The sequence below is a fragment of the Rhinolophus sinicus genome, linkage group LG10 (genome assembly GCF_036562045.2).
Source record: "Rhinolophus sinicus isolate RSC01 linkage group LG10, ASM3656204v1, whole genome shotgun sequence".
Lineage (NCBI taxonomy): Eukaryota > Metazoa > Chordata > Mammalia > Chiroptera > Rhinolophidae > Rhinolophus > Rhinolophus sinicus.
Window position 1 is genome coordinate 3,857,053 of NC_133759.1, and position 17,608 is coordinate 3,874,660.

At 43.4% G+C, this 17,608-nt stretch overlaps 1 protein-coding gene across 1 annotated transcript in view; it reads left to right on the forward strand.

Moving 5' to 3' along the window:
- LRRN1 (leucine rich repeat neuronal 1) overlaps positions 1 to 14,646 on the forward strand; it is a 37,053-nt gene extending 22,407 nt beyond the window's left edge. Inside the window, exon 2 of the mRNA XM_019749137.2 lies at positions 9,692 to 14,646. Coding sequence (XP_019604696.2) covers positions 9,961 to 12,114 — 2,154 coding nt within the window. The 5' untranslated portion in view covers positions 9,692 to 9,960 and the 3' untranslated portion in view covers positions 12,115 to 14,646. The remainder of the gene's footprint in view (positions 1 to 9,691) is intronic.
- The last annotated feature ends 2,962 nt before the right edge of the window (positions 14,647 to 17,608 follow it).

Sequence of the window (17,608 nt, forward strand, 5' to 3'; positions counted from 1 at the left end):
CAGAGCTAGACAGCAGGAGAGCAAGGGACCTCTGTCCTGGACTCACTGTCTCGTTTGAGATCTTGGACAAGTGATGACTCCTTCATGAAAATAAGGATGATCAGACTTCCTACCATGCACACGGAAGTCATCACAACGTGGGTAATACGTAGTCAGTCTCTTATGAGTCAAGTTAGCTGCATTCTTATCATTATTATGTTATTCACGAGACCTCTACCTTCAATGCCCACTCCTATTCATTTTTCATACCCACTTTACACTTCTTACATTTAAATGTCTGTGCCCTTACAGAGTTTGCAACACATAATCATCAAATTAAGAGAAGTGTAATCTCTACATTTTACAAATTAAACTTGCACTTTAGCCCTGCTTATGTAGACTAGATCAGCCATTATGATTCACTGCCATGTTTAAAAAGAAAAAAAATCAATGACCACTGTTTAGCTGACCCGACTTCATTTTTTGGAAGACGTTGGCCATCGGCGTGATTGATTGAGCTGTCCACCCTACCCTTGAGCCACCTAAGCAAAGGTCAAGGTAGAGGTCACCAAATAAACCAGTGCCCTCTCTCTACATTGGATGATGCTGTTCTCCTGTGCTTCTAATAAGGGGCAACTGTAGTGGAGCGTGAGAGACCAACGTCCTTCAGAGTTTTAGACCCAGCCCTCTCGCTCAGGAATACGAATTCCAGCTAACCCGACACAAAGTGAAGCCGGGCGAGGTTCCACAGACTAAAGGATCCTGTGTTTGGAGAGTTCGATCGCAGTCAGGTGGGGCCTCCAAATACGTGTCCTCCTCGATAAAACGAGAGGTGGTTTTAAAGGTGCCAGGTGACCTCTGAGGCCTGACCCAACTCCCCCAGTTTGCATTCCTCATGTTTCACAGGGAGGCCAGCCTGCTTGCCTTTGCTCAGCTGAGGCCAAACCAGGACGAGAAGCAGATGTTATTCCCCAGGACTCTTCCAGAAGCACCTTTCCCCGCCGTGCCGCACCACCCACTTGGATCTGGGTTCATGCCAGCTGGCTCCGTCTGGGCCTTTGGCTTTTCGTGTTTCTTTTCTCCTTTTTAATTTTCTTTTGTAACTCTCAGCCCATCAGTCTAGCCCTGCCCTGTTTACCATGCCTGGCCATCCCTCCTGCAAGGATAATGTGCTCTGCGGGCCCAGTTCCCTTTCGAAGCTGAGTGAATTGTGACCCCAGCTTTTATGCTCAGCGTGGAGACCAGCTGTGCCTCTGGGCGTCTCCCAGAGAGGCTGGTGGAAAGTGAGCCTGCCGTGTGATGGATGTGCCCTGGCCCAAAAGAGAAAGGAAAATGGGGGGCAACGAAAAGGTCACTTGTGTCATCCCCTCGGTGTACACGAGTGTGTTTATACCACCCGAGCATCCCAGAGAATTGTTGAGACTTTGTCAATAATAATAATAATAAATACAAGAAAATAAAATAAAATTAGGGAAAGACAATCAAAGTTTTCTCTGGGAACCAGGAAAACCAACCCAGAAATTTCAGGTGGTCAGATCAGGAAATGCTGACTGGGGCTCAAGGTCTTTGAGTTTCATTTTGTTCCCCTGCCAATCAACTGGGTCATCTCGAAGGTTCTGCCTGCCTTTACAAGTAGGTCTTCCAAGAGAAAGGAGCATAAAATGAATTTTTGTAAATGTAATGCTCTTGTTAAAAGCAGTAAAGAAGCTTTCAGAGAAAAGATTCACACTGTAATACACCAAGTTTCTAATTATAAGTTTTCACATATGCGCTATTTGCCAGTAATAATTTTTAAAATTTCTATCTAATCTTCTCGTTACCAAATACTCCCATTAGCTAAGCATTACAGGTGATATTATTACTACTATGCTTCTGTAATTCAGACGTAGCAAACTGGCCACAAGCCATACAAGGCCTTAGAAAGCAGACGCGTTTGGTTTGGCCTGCGCGGTTAAAGCATGTTTGGGTGGCTTCTGGACTGCATGCATACTCCAGCTTCTTACATGCCTGCGCTGGACTCAACTGATTTCACCGGCCTCGCCTTTGAAGGCATTGGAGTTTGAGATCCTTGGCACAAACTCTATGCCTCCATAACATTTTAATAACAAAAAAGGAAAACAGGAAGGGAAGGATGGAGGGAGAGAGGAAGAGGAGGTAAGAAGAAGGGGGGGAGAAGGCCTGCCTGTCTGAAAATGGGTAGAAGAACAGGTTTTCACGACACCAGGAGAATGTGTCGATAACATGACTTCCTGAGGTTCCTTGCGGCCTGAGGTGCTGTGACTGTCTTTCCTCCCGACCTACTTCCTCTAGCAGAACTAACACAGGACACAAAGTTACTGGCCTTGCTCAAGGCCAACGATGACGTTCGTAGTGAAGCCAAAATGAAGACTCCCTCCCCGGTGTCCTCATTCTGTGGCCGGGCCCGCTCGGCCATGCCTCAGCCATGCTGCTACGCTGCTCGTGATGCGTGGGGGCTTCAGGGACAGTTCCCGGTGCCAAAGAGCCTCAGCAAGCTCCACGATGTCCCCGCAAGGGGATCGCTTTATTGTTCCCTTAATGCGATTGCAGCGCTTCCTTCCACACCCACCCTCCACCTGGGATCACCCACCCTCTGCCGGGTGTTTCACTGTGGATAACGTGTGAACATAGCACATCATTTTGGAAAGTGCCTGGAGAAGGAAATCTAAGAGTCAGGGGCCAGGTAAAAGTCCAAGAAACTAATGTCTTCAAAACTAGTCCATGTGGACTCAGAGTTCCGAATGCATTGGCAAGACCTTCTTTCCCTCCCTAAAGGAAATAAAACATGCCCTGCATAAAGAATTTGCTGTCATCTCTCTCCCTGGCTCTGCCTGCACGAGCCGCCTCCATTGTTAGAAGGCCTCCGCGCAGGCCTCAGACTACAGAAGACACCCTCTGCTGATTCCAACTCCCCCTTCCTGTTATCCTCAAGGCCCACTCTCAATGCTCGCATCCAATATGAGACTTCAAACCTGTCAATAACAGTAACTGACATTTATTGGGCATTTGCTACGTGCCAGGCCCTCTGCCAAAACTTTACATTTCTCATTCGAATTCTCACCACCCTTGCAAAATAGGTTTTATGATTTCCCTTTTCTAAACAGAAAGGAAACTGAGCCTCAGACAGAAAGCTTTGATGACTTGCTCAAGGTCACAGAACTGAGTCTGAAAACTGGATCTTCCTCCAGCATCCATACTCAGATCTGTGCTAAACAGCAGTTTCCAAAAGCTTACAGACTTTGGAGTCTAACAGTCAGCCACTTGGACCTGCAGCAGACGTCAGCTTGACCTTCAGGCACAGGCAGAGATCAGACCACAGAGCAGAGTCTGGCTTCACCTTGCTGTGCCTCCCCCCTTGCCCTCATCCCCCGCCCCCACCTGTGAGAGTCTAGAGGGAGAATTCCTGTTGAGACAATGCATTTTCTAACTAGAAGAAAATCTTTTTCAAACAGAAAAACCCATTTCCCCATTATTCAAGCCATCCCCACAAGAAAAGAAGCAAATTTGAATGCTGCATTAGCCCTGGATCTATTTGGGGACCAACAGAGCTAACAGAATGATTTTTCTAAACTTTATGTACCTGGTATGGATTTGACTGCCAAAGAAAGTATACAAAAGCACATGTCCTAAGAAGGTATTTTTTCCTTCATATTTGGGAGATCAACATTTTAGTTCTTCATTGCTGTGACCACAATGTCTCTGAGATGATGTTGATTTCCAGGATGGAGGTTTGTATTTCATAATTTGCTTGCCTGCACAGGGTTTTAACTTAGCGACGGTGAGATATTTGGTCTATGAGTTTCTCACACTGTTAATTCCAATACTACTGCTTGAAAATATAATGGAAATGGTACACAATAAAAATGATGGCTTTTCCCAAACACCTGCCATGGCCAAGGGTCTTAAAGAGATTTGCTTATTCACCTCGCCATGGCCTGTGGGGTGGAGTGAAATTTAATGGCTAACTTGGTGAGGTTCCAGAGACATTTATAAATAAGTGTTGGAGCGCTCACTCTGCTGGGCGCCTTCCCAGGTTCTGGGCTGAATACCTTCACAGAGATTATTTTATTAAGTTTTCATCAATTTCATACATGAAGTATGTATAATTAGTCTTCGTTTCAGCTTTGGAAAACGAAACACACAGAATTGACGTAGTTTGTACTAGTAAGTGAAGAAGTCAGAATCTGAAATCAGATCACTTGGTCCCACAAGGCAAAATTCTTTCTACAAGCTGAGAGCTTCCCGGTTTTTAGTTGAACGAGAATTTACATAACCGTCGTGTTATTTTAACTGCTTCTTTCTCCCAACTCCATAAGAACTTAATGCATGAGGATCCTAGCCTGATCCAAGCCTGAAGTCCTACCAAGTATTGTGATTTTGTTAAACTAACATCCCATCTGACCTGATACGTGGGGAACGGGGGGTCAGTGCCAAGTTCACTGTTGGGGAATGACCATGTGGTCCATTTCCTTTGGAATTTTATGTTCAGAGCAGAGTGTCCCAAATATATCTTGTTGGAAAAAGAAGCCTCAAACGTAACTATATAATTGTCAGCCTCTGAAATGTGTCCCTTGCCAATTCTGGGGCTGTAAAGCCACGGTTTGTTATTTAAGTGATTGTTTCTTTAAACTGCCAGACTTGTTTGTGGCACATCATGCTGACAATTAGCAGGACATTTTTTTCTCACATTTGATCGACTTAATGCAGTCCGGCCTAGATAAAAGCAATTTCATTTTTTAAAAACTCTATGCCAGCCATTTTTTATTTGTTGCCGAATTTAAGATAATTAATTTGTATGTTTGTGACAAAAGTTGGCCTGAATTATGATTTCCTTTTTCTATGATGAAAAAAACACATTATATTTACCACCTTCCATTTTTAACTGTACGGTTCAGCAGTGTTCAATATATTCACATTTTGCGTAACAGATCTCAGACCTGGGCATATTGCAAAACTGACACTATACCCATTAAACAGTAATTCCCCCCTTCCTTTCCTGCAGCCCTTGGCAGCCGCCATTCTACTGTTTCTATGATTTTCACTACGTCAGCTACTTCCTATGAGTGGAACCACAGAGCACTTGCCCTTTTGTATAAAGTCCTTGACTGCTGGTTTCATCTGTAGAATGTACTCGAGGTTTGTCCATATCATTGGTGTAACAGGATTTCTTTTTTAAGGCTGTATAATATCCCATTTTAGGTATATGCCATATTTTCTTTTTCCATTTATCCACTAATGGCCATATGGGCTGTTTCCATCTCTCAGCTGTTACAAATAATGCTGCAGTGAACACGGGGTGCAGATATTTCTTTGAGGTCCTGCTGTGACTTCTTTTGGGTAGATACCCAGAAGTGGGATTGGTGGCTCATACAGTAATTCTGTTTTAATTTTTTGAGGAACCTCCATGGTGTTTTGCATACTGGGTGCTCCATTTTACATTCCCATCAACAGTGACAAGAGTTCCAATTTCTCTATATCCTCTCCAGCACTTATTGTCTGTTCTTTTGATGGTGGCCATTCTCATAGGTGTGAGGTGATATCTCATTGTGGTTTTGATTTGTGTTTCTCTTATGAGTAGTGATGTTGAGCATCTTTTCATATGCTTATTGGCCATTTATATCTCTTCTTTAGAGAATTATCTATTCAAATCCCTTGCCTAATTTTTAATCAGATTATTTTTTTGGGGGGAGTCATGTTGTTTTAGAGCTGTAGGAGTTCCTCATGCATTCTGGACATTAACCCATGTATGACTTGCAAATTTTTTCTCCCATTCTGAAGATTGTTTTTTCACTCATAGAGTGTTTTCTTTGATGGGCAGAAGTTTTTAAATTTGATTTAATCCCATTTGTCTGTATTTGCTTTTGTTGCCTGACTTCTTTGCTTTTGTCATTTTATCCAAGAAATGACTACCAGGTTCAGTGTTCTGAAGCTTCTCCCCTATGTTTTCTTCTAAGAGTCTTCTAGTTTGAGGTCTTACATTTAGACATTTAATCCATTTTGAGTTAATTTTTACATATGGTGTAGGGTAAGGGTCTAACTTCCTTCTTTTGCATGTGAATATCCAACACCATTTATTGAAAAAATATCCTTTCCTCATCGCGTAGGCTTAACACTTTTGTCACAGATCATCTGATGATACACAGAAGCGTTTATTTCCGGGCTTTCTCTTCCATTGGTCTGTCTGTCTGTCTTTACGTCAGCACCACCCCGTCTTGGTTACTGTTCTCTGTTGTACGTTTTGAAATGTGAGGCCTGGAACTTTGTTGTTTTTTCAAGTTGGCTTTGGCTATTTGGGGTCCCTTGAGATTCCATGTGAATTTTAAGATTTTTTTCCTCTATTTCTGCAAAAATTGCCATTGGGATTTTGATAGGGATTGCACTGAATCATAGATCACTTTGGGTAGTGTGGACATTTCAACAATTTTAAGTCCTCTAATCCATGAACATGGGATGTCTTTCCATTTGGTTGTATGTTTTATTTCTTCTAGGAATGTTTTATAGTTTTCAGTGTATAAGTCTTTTGTCTCCTTGGTTGTTTATTCCTAAGTATTTTATTCTTTTTGGTGCTACTGTAATTGGATTACTTTTTTATTTTCCTTTTTGGATTTGTCATTGTCAGGGCACAGAAACACAACTGATTTTATGTGTTTATTTTGTATCCTCCAACTTTGCTGAAATCATTTATTTATCTTAATAGTTTGAAGGTTTTTTTGTGGCATCTTTAGGGTTTTCCATATATGAGATCATATCATCTGCAAATGGATAATTTCACTTCTTCCTTTCCAATTTGGATGTCATTTATTTATTTTCCTTGTCTGATTGCTCTGGCTAGCACTTCCAGTACCAAATTGAATAGAAGTGGGCACCCTCACACTGTTCCTGGTCTTAGAGGAAAAGCTTACACTCTTTCACCAATGAATATGGTTTTAACTGTGGCCCTTTCACATATGGCTTTTATGATGTTGAGGCAGTTTCCTTTTATTCCTAGTTCGTTGGTTGTTTTTATAATGAAAGGGTGTTACGTTTTGTCAAATGTATATTCTGCATCAGGATATTGGTCTGTAGTTTTCTTCTCTTGTGATAATGGATTTCTTTTAAACATCGTTAGTGAATAGCTCCTGCAACATGCCTTATGTTTTAAGTGTATAAAATGTTTTAAGAACTCTTTGAAGCTTTGTTCTATGTATAATGTCGTATTCAAAACTTAGGCTGGGGAAATATGCCAAAGAGAATTCAGAATTGTATACAAATAGAAACACCTTAAACACCTCCTTTTGTGTTCAGGAAATTTCATTCTGTGCTCCAAAGGAGCCAAATGCAGGTTTGGGAGAGAAAAATGTCTTCCCTCTCTGTTTGATATGACAGCTGATATTCTGAGCTTCTGTAGTTTGTCTGCTTGCTTGCTTGTTTAAAGAGGTATGTGTATATGTCAAAGAGAAATTTGAGTATTGCAACACAATTACCTCAAATCCTGTAATTTAAACTAAAATGGAGACATTCCTCATGACAGTATTCAAAGTGTTGTCCCATAAAAGATATTTTTCAATGGCACCAGATTGTTTTGGGAGCCTCACACAGCTTTAACACATATTTTACTGTGTGTCCTTAAATTCAATTAAAACATAAGAATTAATTGAAACTCCATCTCAGAGTTATAAAAAGTAGATTTTTTGTTTGTTTCTTATTTTGAATTAAGAATAAGGAATAACATGTGGCAGAAATTTTCTTATCTGAACATTTATTGTGGTCATTGTACCTGGTTTAGGATTACTTTCACTGGACACTAAAAGAGTGGAATAAATTTGCGGAGGTAATAATATTCAGAATGTGCTATTCTCTGAGTATGTTTTCACTTACAGAGTGTCCTGATAACAGTCAGAAGCAGGTGGTTTTATAACAGAGCCAAGTTTTGCACACGTGTAATGTATGGTGACGTGAGCAGCATGGGGGAGGGGATGCCAGTGTGTTCCCTCCCCACAGAGCCAGCGCGGAGCCAGCACCACGCAACACGGCCCCTTCCTGCTCCTACCTCCAAACTGCCCGATCTGGACTCCATGTTTTTGTTGTTGTTTGTTCGTTTAATTCTATCGTGTCAGACCAGCAACTCGGTTTGCAGATTTTCTAAAACAACCATGACATGTAGGACTTTTCCTTCTCTCTACTAACATATGACAAGTATGGACTTCTTAGGACTGGCTCTCTGTCTGATTACACTTCTTGGTCATTGTTTAATTCTATCATGTCAGACCAGCAACTTGGTTTGCAGATTTTCTAAAACAACCATGACATGTAGGACTTTTCCTTCTCTCTACACATATTGCATGTGTGGAACACCAGGCTTTAAGCACCTCATTGCCCTATTGATTGGATCCTGACAGTCATCTTATGAGGGGAAAGCACTAGTCACGGAAGTCCCGTCAGTACTCAAAGCTGAAGTTCATTATGGAAACACAAATGTAAGAAAACGTATAACTGTAGTTTAATACCTTACCAAGTGACTCGCCTAATCTTGAGAAAACCAGGCAGACAATGAATCCATGTGGCTTTTTTTAGGACTGGAATCCAGGAAACTAGAAACATTAAGTACTAATGTCATCTTTACAAACAGAAGAGCAATACCATTTGACCTCAGAAGATCTTATTAAAACCAACAGACGATGGCAAAATAACATCAGACCTCTCCACCTCTCCTTCTTTTACTTGCCCCTCCAACAACCACTATTCAGCTAAAACCATAATAAGATAATAAAGATAAACATAATTAACTTTTATGAGCATTTCATATCTGTCAGGCACTACGCTAAGAGCTTAACATAGGTTCCTTTAATTCTCTCAATAATCCTACGAGAGGTTCTTTTATGAACAATCCTATTTTATAGTTGAAGCGGCAGAGAGAGGTCACAACAGGTCCAGTAACACATCCAATATCCGTGGTCTATAGCTCCTAAGTGGTCAGTGACACTCCCATGAGATGGGTGAAATTATGCATGTGGTATGTATGGACATGTGTAAGTATGTTAGTGTCTTAATGGAGACCAGTGGTGTGGTGCAATGGCATCCTTTTACTATTTTATTCAATCAAAATCAGATGTGGCTATTAGAATATAAGAAGAAGTGATATTTTCCTTTTGTACCTGTGGTAAATTAATTTTTTGCATAAGAATAATTGAACTAGAAAAGCACTAGCTGAATATGTCTATAGAATGTACCATTTAGAAAAGAAAGTATTGCAGAGAACAAATGAAATATTAATTAAAATGCAAATAATTAAAAATGAACTTTAAGTCTTTAATACACTGTCTTTTGTATTTTGCTTTTGACACTTGATTTTTTTTTGGAGCTATAAATACATGTAATTTCTAAAGTCACTTTTGTTTTTAAGAAATGACATCTGTGGGTTTTTTAGTGTTCCTATTGTGTGTGTGTGTGTGTGTGTGTGTGTGTGCGCGCGTGTGTGTCTGTGTGATTTCACCCAGTAATACAAGAAGTCCCGATTTAATTGTAAAATCGGTAGCCAGTGTAGTGTAGGAAGTGGGATGCAGGTACTGTCCTGCAACTGAAAAGCTTGTTTCGTTATTTTGAACATTCTGTTAGTAGCTTTGCAAGTGATTGTGCCTTTTTAGTAGACGAAGAAAGGCTGTGATGTAGGAGGCCTCAGGAACAAACATGACGTCTGTCCTAATCTCATTTGCAGGCACATCTCCAGACTGTGACTTGGCCGAAGTGACTGGTGCCCCAGCCCCGGGGGCATGCCTGGAATCGAGGGGCGCAGCTGACAGACCCCTAAGTGCTCCCTCCCTTTTGAAAACTCCAGAAAACCATCCCTTCAGACTCTGGAATCCTCCACGTGCCCGCCGAGACTCACAGGCGTGAATGTTTACCTCCTCTGCGCGCTGTCCCACGTAGCGCCACAGTGCCCAGCCCCTTGTGTTCCAACGCGTGAGTGTCGGGGTCCAGGCCAGCATGGCCGAGATGAGCTTTGTGTCGTCAGCAGCTTGCCGACTGGTGCTGGGCTTGCTGATGACGTCATGGACTGGGTCCTCCCTGCAGAGCAGCGAGTGCCCCCAGCTGTGTGTGTGTGAAATCAGGCCCTGGTTTACCCCGCAGTCCACGTACAGGGAAGCCACCACCGTCGACTGCAACGACCTGCGCCTCACGCGGATCCCCGGCAACCTGTCCAGCGACACGCAAGTGCTTCTCCTACAGAGCAATAACATCGCCAAGACCGAGGACGAGCTTCAGCAGCTCTACAACCTGACGGAGCTCGACTTCTCCCAGAACAACTTCACGAGCATCAGGGAGGTGGGACTGGCCAACCTGAGCCAGCTCACGACGCTGCACCTGGAGGAGAATCAGATTACAGAGATGACGGACTTCTGTCTGCAAGACCTCAGCAACCTCCAAGAGCTCTACATCAACCATAATCAGATCAGCACGATCTCTGCAAACGCGTTCTCAGGCCTAAAAAACCTCCTGAGGCTCCACCTCAACTCCAACAGATTGAAAGTGATCGACAGCCGCTGGTTCGACTCGACGCCCAACCTGGAGATACTCATGATCGGGGAGAACCCCGTGATCGGCATCCTGGACATGAACTTCAGGCCTCTCTCCAACTTGCGGAGCCTGGTGCTGGCGGGCATGTACCTCACGGACATTCCCGGGAACGCCCTGGTGGGCTTGGATAGCCTGGAAAGCCTGTCTTTTTACGATAACAAGCTGGTCAAGGTCCCGCAACTCGCCCTGCAGAAAGTTCCAAATTTGAAATTCTTAGACCTCAACAAAAACCCTATCCACAAAATCCAGGAAGGGGACTTCAGAAACATGCTCCGCCTGAAAGAACTGGGGATGAACAACATGGGGGAGCTGGTGTCCGTGGACCGCTACGCCCTGGACAACCTGCCGGAGCTCACGAAGCTGGAGGCCACCAACAACCCCAAGCTGGCGTACATCCACCGCCTGGCGTTCCGGAGCGTCCCTGCGCTGGAAAGCCTGATGCTCAACAACAACGCGCTGAACGCCGTGTACCAGAAGACGGTCGAGTCCCTGCCCAACCTGCGGGAGATCAGCATCCACAGCAACCCGCTGCGCTGCGACTGCGTCACGCACTGGATCAGCTCCAACAAGACCAGCATCCGCTTCATGGAGCCGCTGTGCATGCTGTGCGCCACGCCGCCCGAGTACCGCGGGCAGCAGGTGAGGGAGGCGCTGGGCCGGGACCCCGGCGAGCAGTGCCTGCCCATGATCGCCCACGACACGTTCCCAAGCCACCTGAACGCGGAGGTCGGCGCAGCGGTCCTGCTGGACTGCCGGGCCATGGCCGAGCCGGAACCGGACATTTACTGGGTGACGCCCCTGGGAAACAAGGTCACGGTGGAGACGCTTTCAGACAAATACAAGCTAAGCAGTGAAGGCACCTTGGAAATAGACAACATACAAATCGAAGATTCAGGAAGGTACACCTGTGTCGCCCAGAATGTCGAAGGGGCGGACACGCGCGTGGTGACAATTAAGGTGAACGGGACCCTTCTGGATGGTACCCAGGTGCTGAAAATATACGTCAAGCAGACGGAATCTCACTCCATCTTAGTGTCCTGGAAAGTGAACTCCAACGTCATGACGTCAAACTTAAAATGGTCGTCTGCCACCATGAAGATTGACAACCCCCACATAACATACACCGCCAGGGTCCCCGTGGACGTCCACGAGTACAACCTCACACACCTGCAGCCTGCCACAGACTACGAAGTGTGTCTCACGGTGTCCAACATCCATCAGCAGACTCAAAGGTCGTGTGTGAACGTCACAACCAAAAACGCTGCCTTCGCGCTGGACATTTCTGACCAAGAAACCAGCACGGCCCTTGCTGCGGTCATGGGCTCCGTGTTTGCGGTCATTAGCCTTGCGTCCATTGCGGTGTATATTGCCAAGAGGTTTAAGAGAAAAAACTACCACCATTCATTAAAAAAGTATATGCAAAAGACCTCCTCCATCCCACTAAATGAGCTGTACCCCCCGCTCATTAACCTCTGGGAAGGCGACAACGAGAAAGACAAGGACGGTTCTGCAGACACCAAGCCGACCCAGGTCGACACCTCCAGAAGCTATTACATGTGGTGACGCGGTGGGCGTTTTGCTTCTGGTAGTAAGGAGCACAAAGACATTTTTGCTTTATTCTGCAAAAGTAACAAGTTGAAGACTTTTGTATTTTTGACTTTGCTAGTTCGTGGCAGAGTGGAGAGGACGGGTGGATATTTCAAATTTTTTTAGTATAGCGTATCGCAAGAATTTGACACGGCTGGCAGCGTCTCCGGGCTTCCAGTTTGTGTTTGGTTTTTATTCTTATCATTATTATGATTATGATAATGATGATGATGATGATATTATTATTATTATTATTTTGTTTTAGTTGTGCTAAACTCAATAATGCTGTTCTAACTCCGATGCTCAATAAAATGAGGAATGACAGGTGGGGTTCCCCTGTGCTTTTACCAGTAGCATCACCCCTTCTGAAGCCATCAGTAGAAAGTCCCACATCCTCTGAAACGCTAACAATACAGTCTGAAGCAGCACTGAACTTTCTGTAGCAATCTGGTCTACAGACTTTTCACTCAAGAAGCAGAGGCTAGACTTGTTACCTTCCTTGAATGATGTTAGTTAACTGTACTGTAATGTTGTATCAACTGAATTGAATGTTTGCCTTTGAACAATGACTTTTCTTTTTTTGTAATAGATAAAGAGGCTTAGAACAAGCTAACAGGCACTAGAGATATGTATATCAGATTTTTTAATGTAACAAACTACATGTTAATTGTTACCTTATTCTTTTTATCTTTAGTAGACACTTTTAAAAGAAAAGACAATAATTTTGTTGTGTTTAACTCACCAACGTGTGGTGTATAATGAAGACAGAACTATAATAAATTAGTTTTGTTCTGATTTTTTAGAACATTTGCAATAATGTATCCTTTATAGTTCTTGGTGTGGCAGTGGTGATATTTTTCACATCCCTAAAAACCACCACCAAAATAAATCAGCTACAGCACGATGCTTTTGAAAACTAGGCCCTAAAAAGTTTTGAATTCTTTTTTTCTAAGGGACGAAATCTCTATTTTAATGAAGATATTTTAATGAACAGGATTTCTATATTTTAAGTATTACTGACCCGACCTAATGGAGGGAAAAGTTCATGTGGGGAACAAAGGTGTATTACTGCATCTCATGCTTAACTAAATAGGGAGAGGCAAAGAGAGAAAGTGAGAGAGAGAGAGAGAGAGAGATACTGTATATGTCACATTCGTTTTCTGTAAGGGTTTTGTTAAAGTTTGATTTTTTCAGTAGTATCCACACTCTCCCTCCAAGTCTAAAACATAGAGTTGGGTAGTATTCCAAAACGTAGTGCTCATTGTACCATTTTTAACAGCTGTCTATATGCTTAGACCCATATTAGTCCCTATATGAGTGGCGCTATCTCTGGGACAAGTAAGTGATTAATAGAGAACAGAACAGCTTCGGTACGGTTGACGTCTTTTGTCCAAATAATACACAGAGACACTTTTGTAGAATTAAGTGCTTCCCAGGAAATGTGTGTGTGTGGAATTTCGAATAGAAGGGGGCACGTTTTTAGTTCCACAGTGGGGCCAGGTGGGATTTAAAGGTATAATTAGAAGAGAAAGGACCCATTTGAACACACAGATGGATAAAGCAGAGAAATAAAGTGGGCTGTTCAGATGGCACCTGCTGCCACCAGGAACCATGAGATTGTAAACGGGGTGAGAGCAAGCAGGTGCCAGCAAGGGAAAGGGAGCAGACAGAGAGTGCAGGTGAGGCAGGCGGAAGGGTTTCTTTGTAAAATTCCCTGTTTTATGAGTCGCTTCGAAAGACACACAGAGCATTGCTTTCCTTCCCATTTCAAAGATTAAAAAAAGAATTCCAAATGCCCAAGCCAGTGGGCAGCACAAAAGCACCAGTATCTGAGCTAGAAGCTTCTCTCCCCACAGCCTTCCTTCCTTGGCTGGCGGGAAACCCTGGGCCCAGGGAGAACCATCCCATCAGACTCCCCTGCCGGCTGAGAACTCCGCACCCCACCTCTTGCTGGGGTCCTGCAGCCTTGCAGATTCCCAGGCAAGCTCATATTTTAGTTCTCAACACCCTCTGCCGCCCCTGCTTCACAAACACACTAGGTCCACAAGTTCCCCGTCCCTCAGGTCACATTTTAGCCCACGGCGGGGACAGGAGGTGAGGAAAGCTCCTACCCTCTAGTATTGCCAGTACCATGTAGGAACACAGAATTGGAGATGCTTTGAGTGCAATGCTGGGGGCTGCCAGTGGGGACGCTTTCTGCGTACCTGCAGAGAGCAGGAGACCACCTGACAAACTCCTTCTCATCTGCAGGAGGTGAGGGGGAGGTGACCCGGAAGCACAGGGCCCGGAGGAGGGGGGGCAACCTCAACGCCATAAAATACTGATCTGAACTGGGCACAGAATTGACACTCAGATATTAGGGGGTAAATGGAGGCAGGCAACCCCTTCTCTATCCTACGTACAGAGCAAGCTGGGCATCCAAGTGTTTCTGTCAACTACCTTTTGCCAGGCCAGTTGGGGGAAAAATATCTTTTAACTTTTCCTCCTCCAATAAAATATTTTAGCTTATTTTTCCTTGTCTGTGATAATTGGTTTGGTTTTCAGTTGGTAGAAAGCAACATGGAGCCATACTTTTTTCCCTAACCAAGTAGTTCCTCAATCGTACTTAATTTAATTTGATAAATTAGCCAGTCGGTGAAATTACACATCAAATGAAGTCCTGAGTGATAATGAAGGTTATAGCACATTTACCAGTAAAGTGACTATTATAGGTCACTTTCTAATTTCATAATTTTCTCTTTTCTTCCTATTACCTTCAAGCCATATAATGTGTCTCTAATCTGATGTTACACGGTTATTTTTAGAGCATTTTCTCAAAATAGGCATTCCCAAATTTGGCCATTTAATTAATGACAAATTAAACTGATGACATGAATATAAAAACAAATGCAATATTTATCAATTTTTCTAATTCATGTGATTTAAAAAAGGAATTATCTCCATTCTTTTACAAACAATATCTACATCCATTATTTTCTCTCACATGGTCTGATATTTACTCAGTCATTCATTTATTTGCTAAGGACACTGTAATCAATCCTTTGCTTGGTGATTGCTTTCCATCTCTATTCATCTAGCAAGGCATTTTCTTCTCTTTGTTACTGTTTTCACCATGGGAAAAAGACCATTTCATATCTCTAACCCATTGATGGGAAAACCATACTTTCAGCCTTTCTATGCATTGAAAGGGAATCTAACTACTTCTGTTGCTTTCTAACTGAAAATGCTTTATTCACCTCATTTCTTTCACTCGCACCCTGCTTGCAGGCAGAATGTTTTTCATTATTATTCATAAGGGGTCAGCTGGAGGAAACATGTGTCTTTAAAGATGGTTTTAGAGTCACTACCGGAACCCAGAATGCTCTGGGCCTGGAGTGTCTGCAGGACTTGATCTGGTCTGGAGTGGACGTGGTTTCCCGCGTGCACCACGGCCAGCGCCCTCTCCCTGGACGCCACGTCAGGAAATGAAAGGAGAAGGTATTCTCGCATGATAACAACGAGGAGATGGCGAAGGAACTCAGGCGTTTTGTCCTTGCTGGTTCAGCATTAGCCAGCACAAGTTAACAGAACTAAATGGGGTTCCTGTATTACAGAACCCCCCTCCCCAAGACTTGACCGGACTAATATAACGTATATAGCATTTCCCACAGCCATTGGACCATGGGTGTGTCTCACGATATGATTCTGTACTGCAGATCCTGAGAAATTGAGGATTTAACTTAATCCCAAAAAGTCTGGGTAAATTGGGTCTTCTTCCCAATTTACAGATAAGAAAACTAAGGCCTGTAGGTGTAATCATTTGCCTGACACCATAACCGTTCACAAGTGGGTGACTATGCTGCGCCCTGCACGTCCGGTGTCCTCTCCCTCCATCCAACACCCTTCCAAGGTGGAAGGAGGAACATCTCCAGAAGGGCAGAGGCTGGGGTCACAGGCCCATGGGAAAGGCAGAGAAGGACACAGAAGAGCCCATGGGAGACACTGAGCGCCTCTCTCCCCGCTTAAGAAGCTTGATGGGATGGTATCTGTGAGATACACAGCAAAACTCTTTACATTAAGCTAAATTTTAATTCTAACCTTCAATTCTCCCTATACTCTCCTCTCTCTTACACACTCAGGGAATTTAAAATTTTAGAGAGTTTTGCGGAGGAGATTCCAGGCTCACTCTTACCTTAGCAGCAGTAACCATGGGAGACTTACGTAAAAGTAGTGACAAACTCGATGCTTAGCTCCAAAGCTTAAATGGGGAAATGCGAAGTTCACATAATCAGGAAGTTGCAAGGATGACATCTGACATACGTGGAAGCCAATGGCTTATTATACAATCACTAAGTGGGATATTTACATTCAGGAAACCTTCTGCTCCCCGCAAAAGTGTCCACATACAAAAAAAAAAAAAAAAGTTTTTTTTTTTTTTTTTATTTTTATATAAATACGATAGCCCTCCTGCCATGCCCCATTTTGTCAGTTGTACACTACTTACTATGACACAAAACCATTGTCACACAGCTCACAAAAGCAGCTTTGGGTGCAGTGGAACCAGACCGAGCTATTGCTCTCCTTCCTGCCTTGGCCACCCCCTCTCTCTCCCATAAGCTTAAACTGACAAGGTCAATTCCAGCCTGGGCCTGAACAGACTCTTCATTCATTCCTAGCAGGGAGCTGTCCTGAATTAAGTAGTATTTTAATGCATTAGTGTACAAGCTAGCACAGCTCACTCATAAGCAAAAGAGGGGTGGTCGTGGTGGAAAGGGTAACAAACCATTTACAATGGGGACTTCTGAAGGAATAAGCAGGGAGAAGCATTTATTGTCAATAATATTGTCCATAAACATTTATTGGACAGTGACAAATGACTACTAGAATTAGCAGAGTGATCACATTGTAAGGTATAAAAATGTCAATTAACTATATTGTACACCTGAAACTAATATAATATTGTGTACCATCTATCCTTAAATAAAAACCAATGAGGAAAATATACCGCTAAAAAAACACATGTATTTTGTATCTAGCCCCCTGCTGGGGGCTGCACCTGGATCACTTACCTGTAACCCCTCTTGTCACCCCAGGAGGTGAGGACCACTGTCCCTCCATTAGAGATGAAAAAACTGGATACTCAGCCTCAGAGATGTAAGCAACCTCCCTGAAATCACACAGCTGCTAAGAGGCAGAACTTAACCCTGGGGTCTATGTGACTCACATTTGTGGTTTTCAATTATCAAACGGTCTGGATCAAAAGTGTAAAACAAAACTCACAAACACATTTGGCTCTTGGAGCAGAAGGAGACATGCAGCAAAGGGGTTACTGCCCAGCAGTGAGGCCGCACAGTCCAGGGCCTGATGTAAGACTCAAACCTGAGATCATTCTACGTAAATAACAGCCAGCAAAAGGAGGAAAGGACAGGCAACTACTCAAAGTTTGTGACAACTCTATACAAATGACCAGAAGCCACGAAGCTGCAGAAGA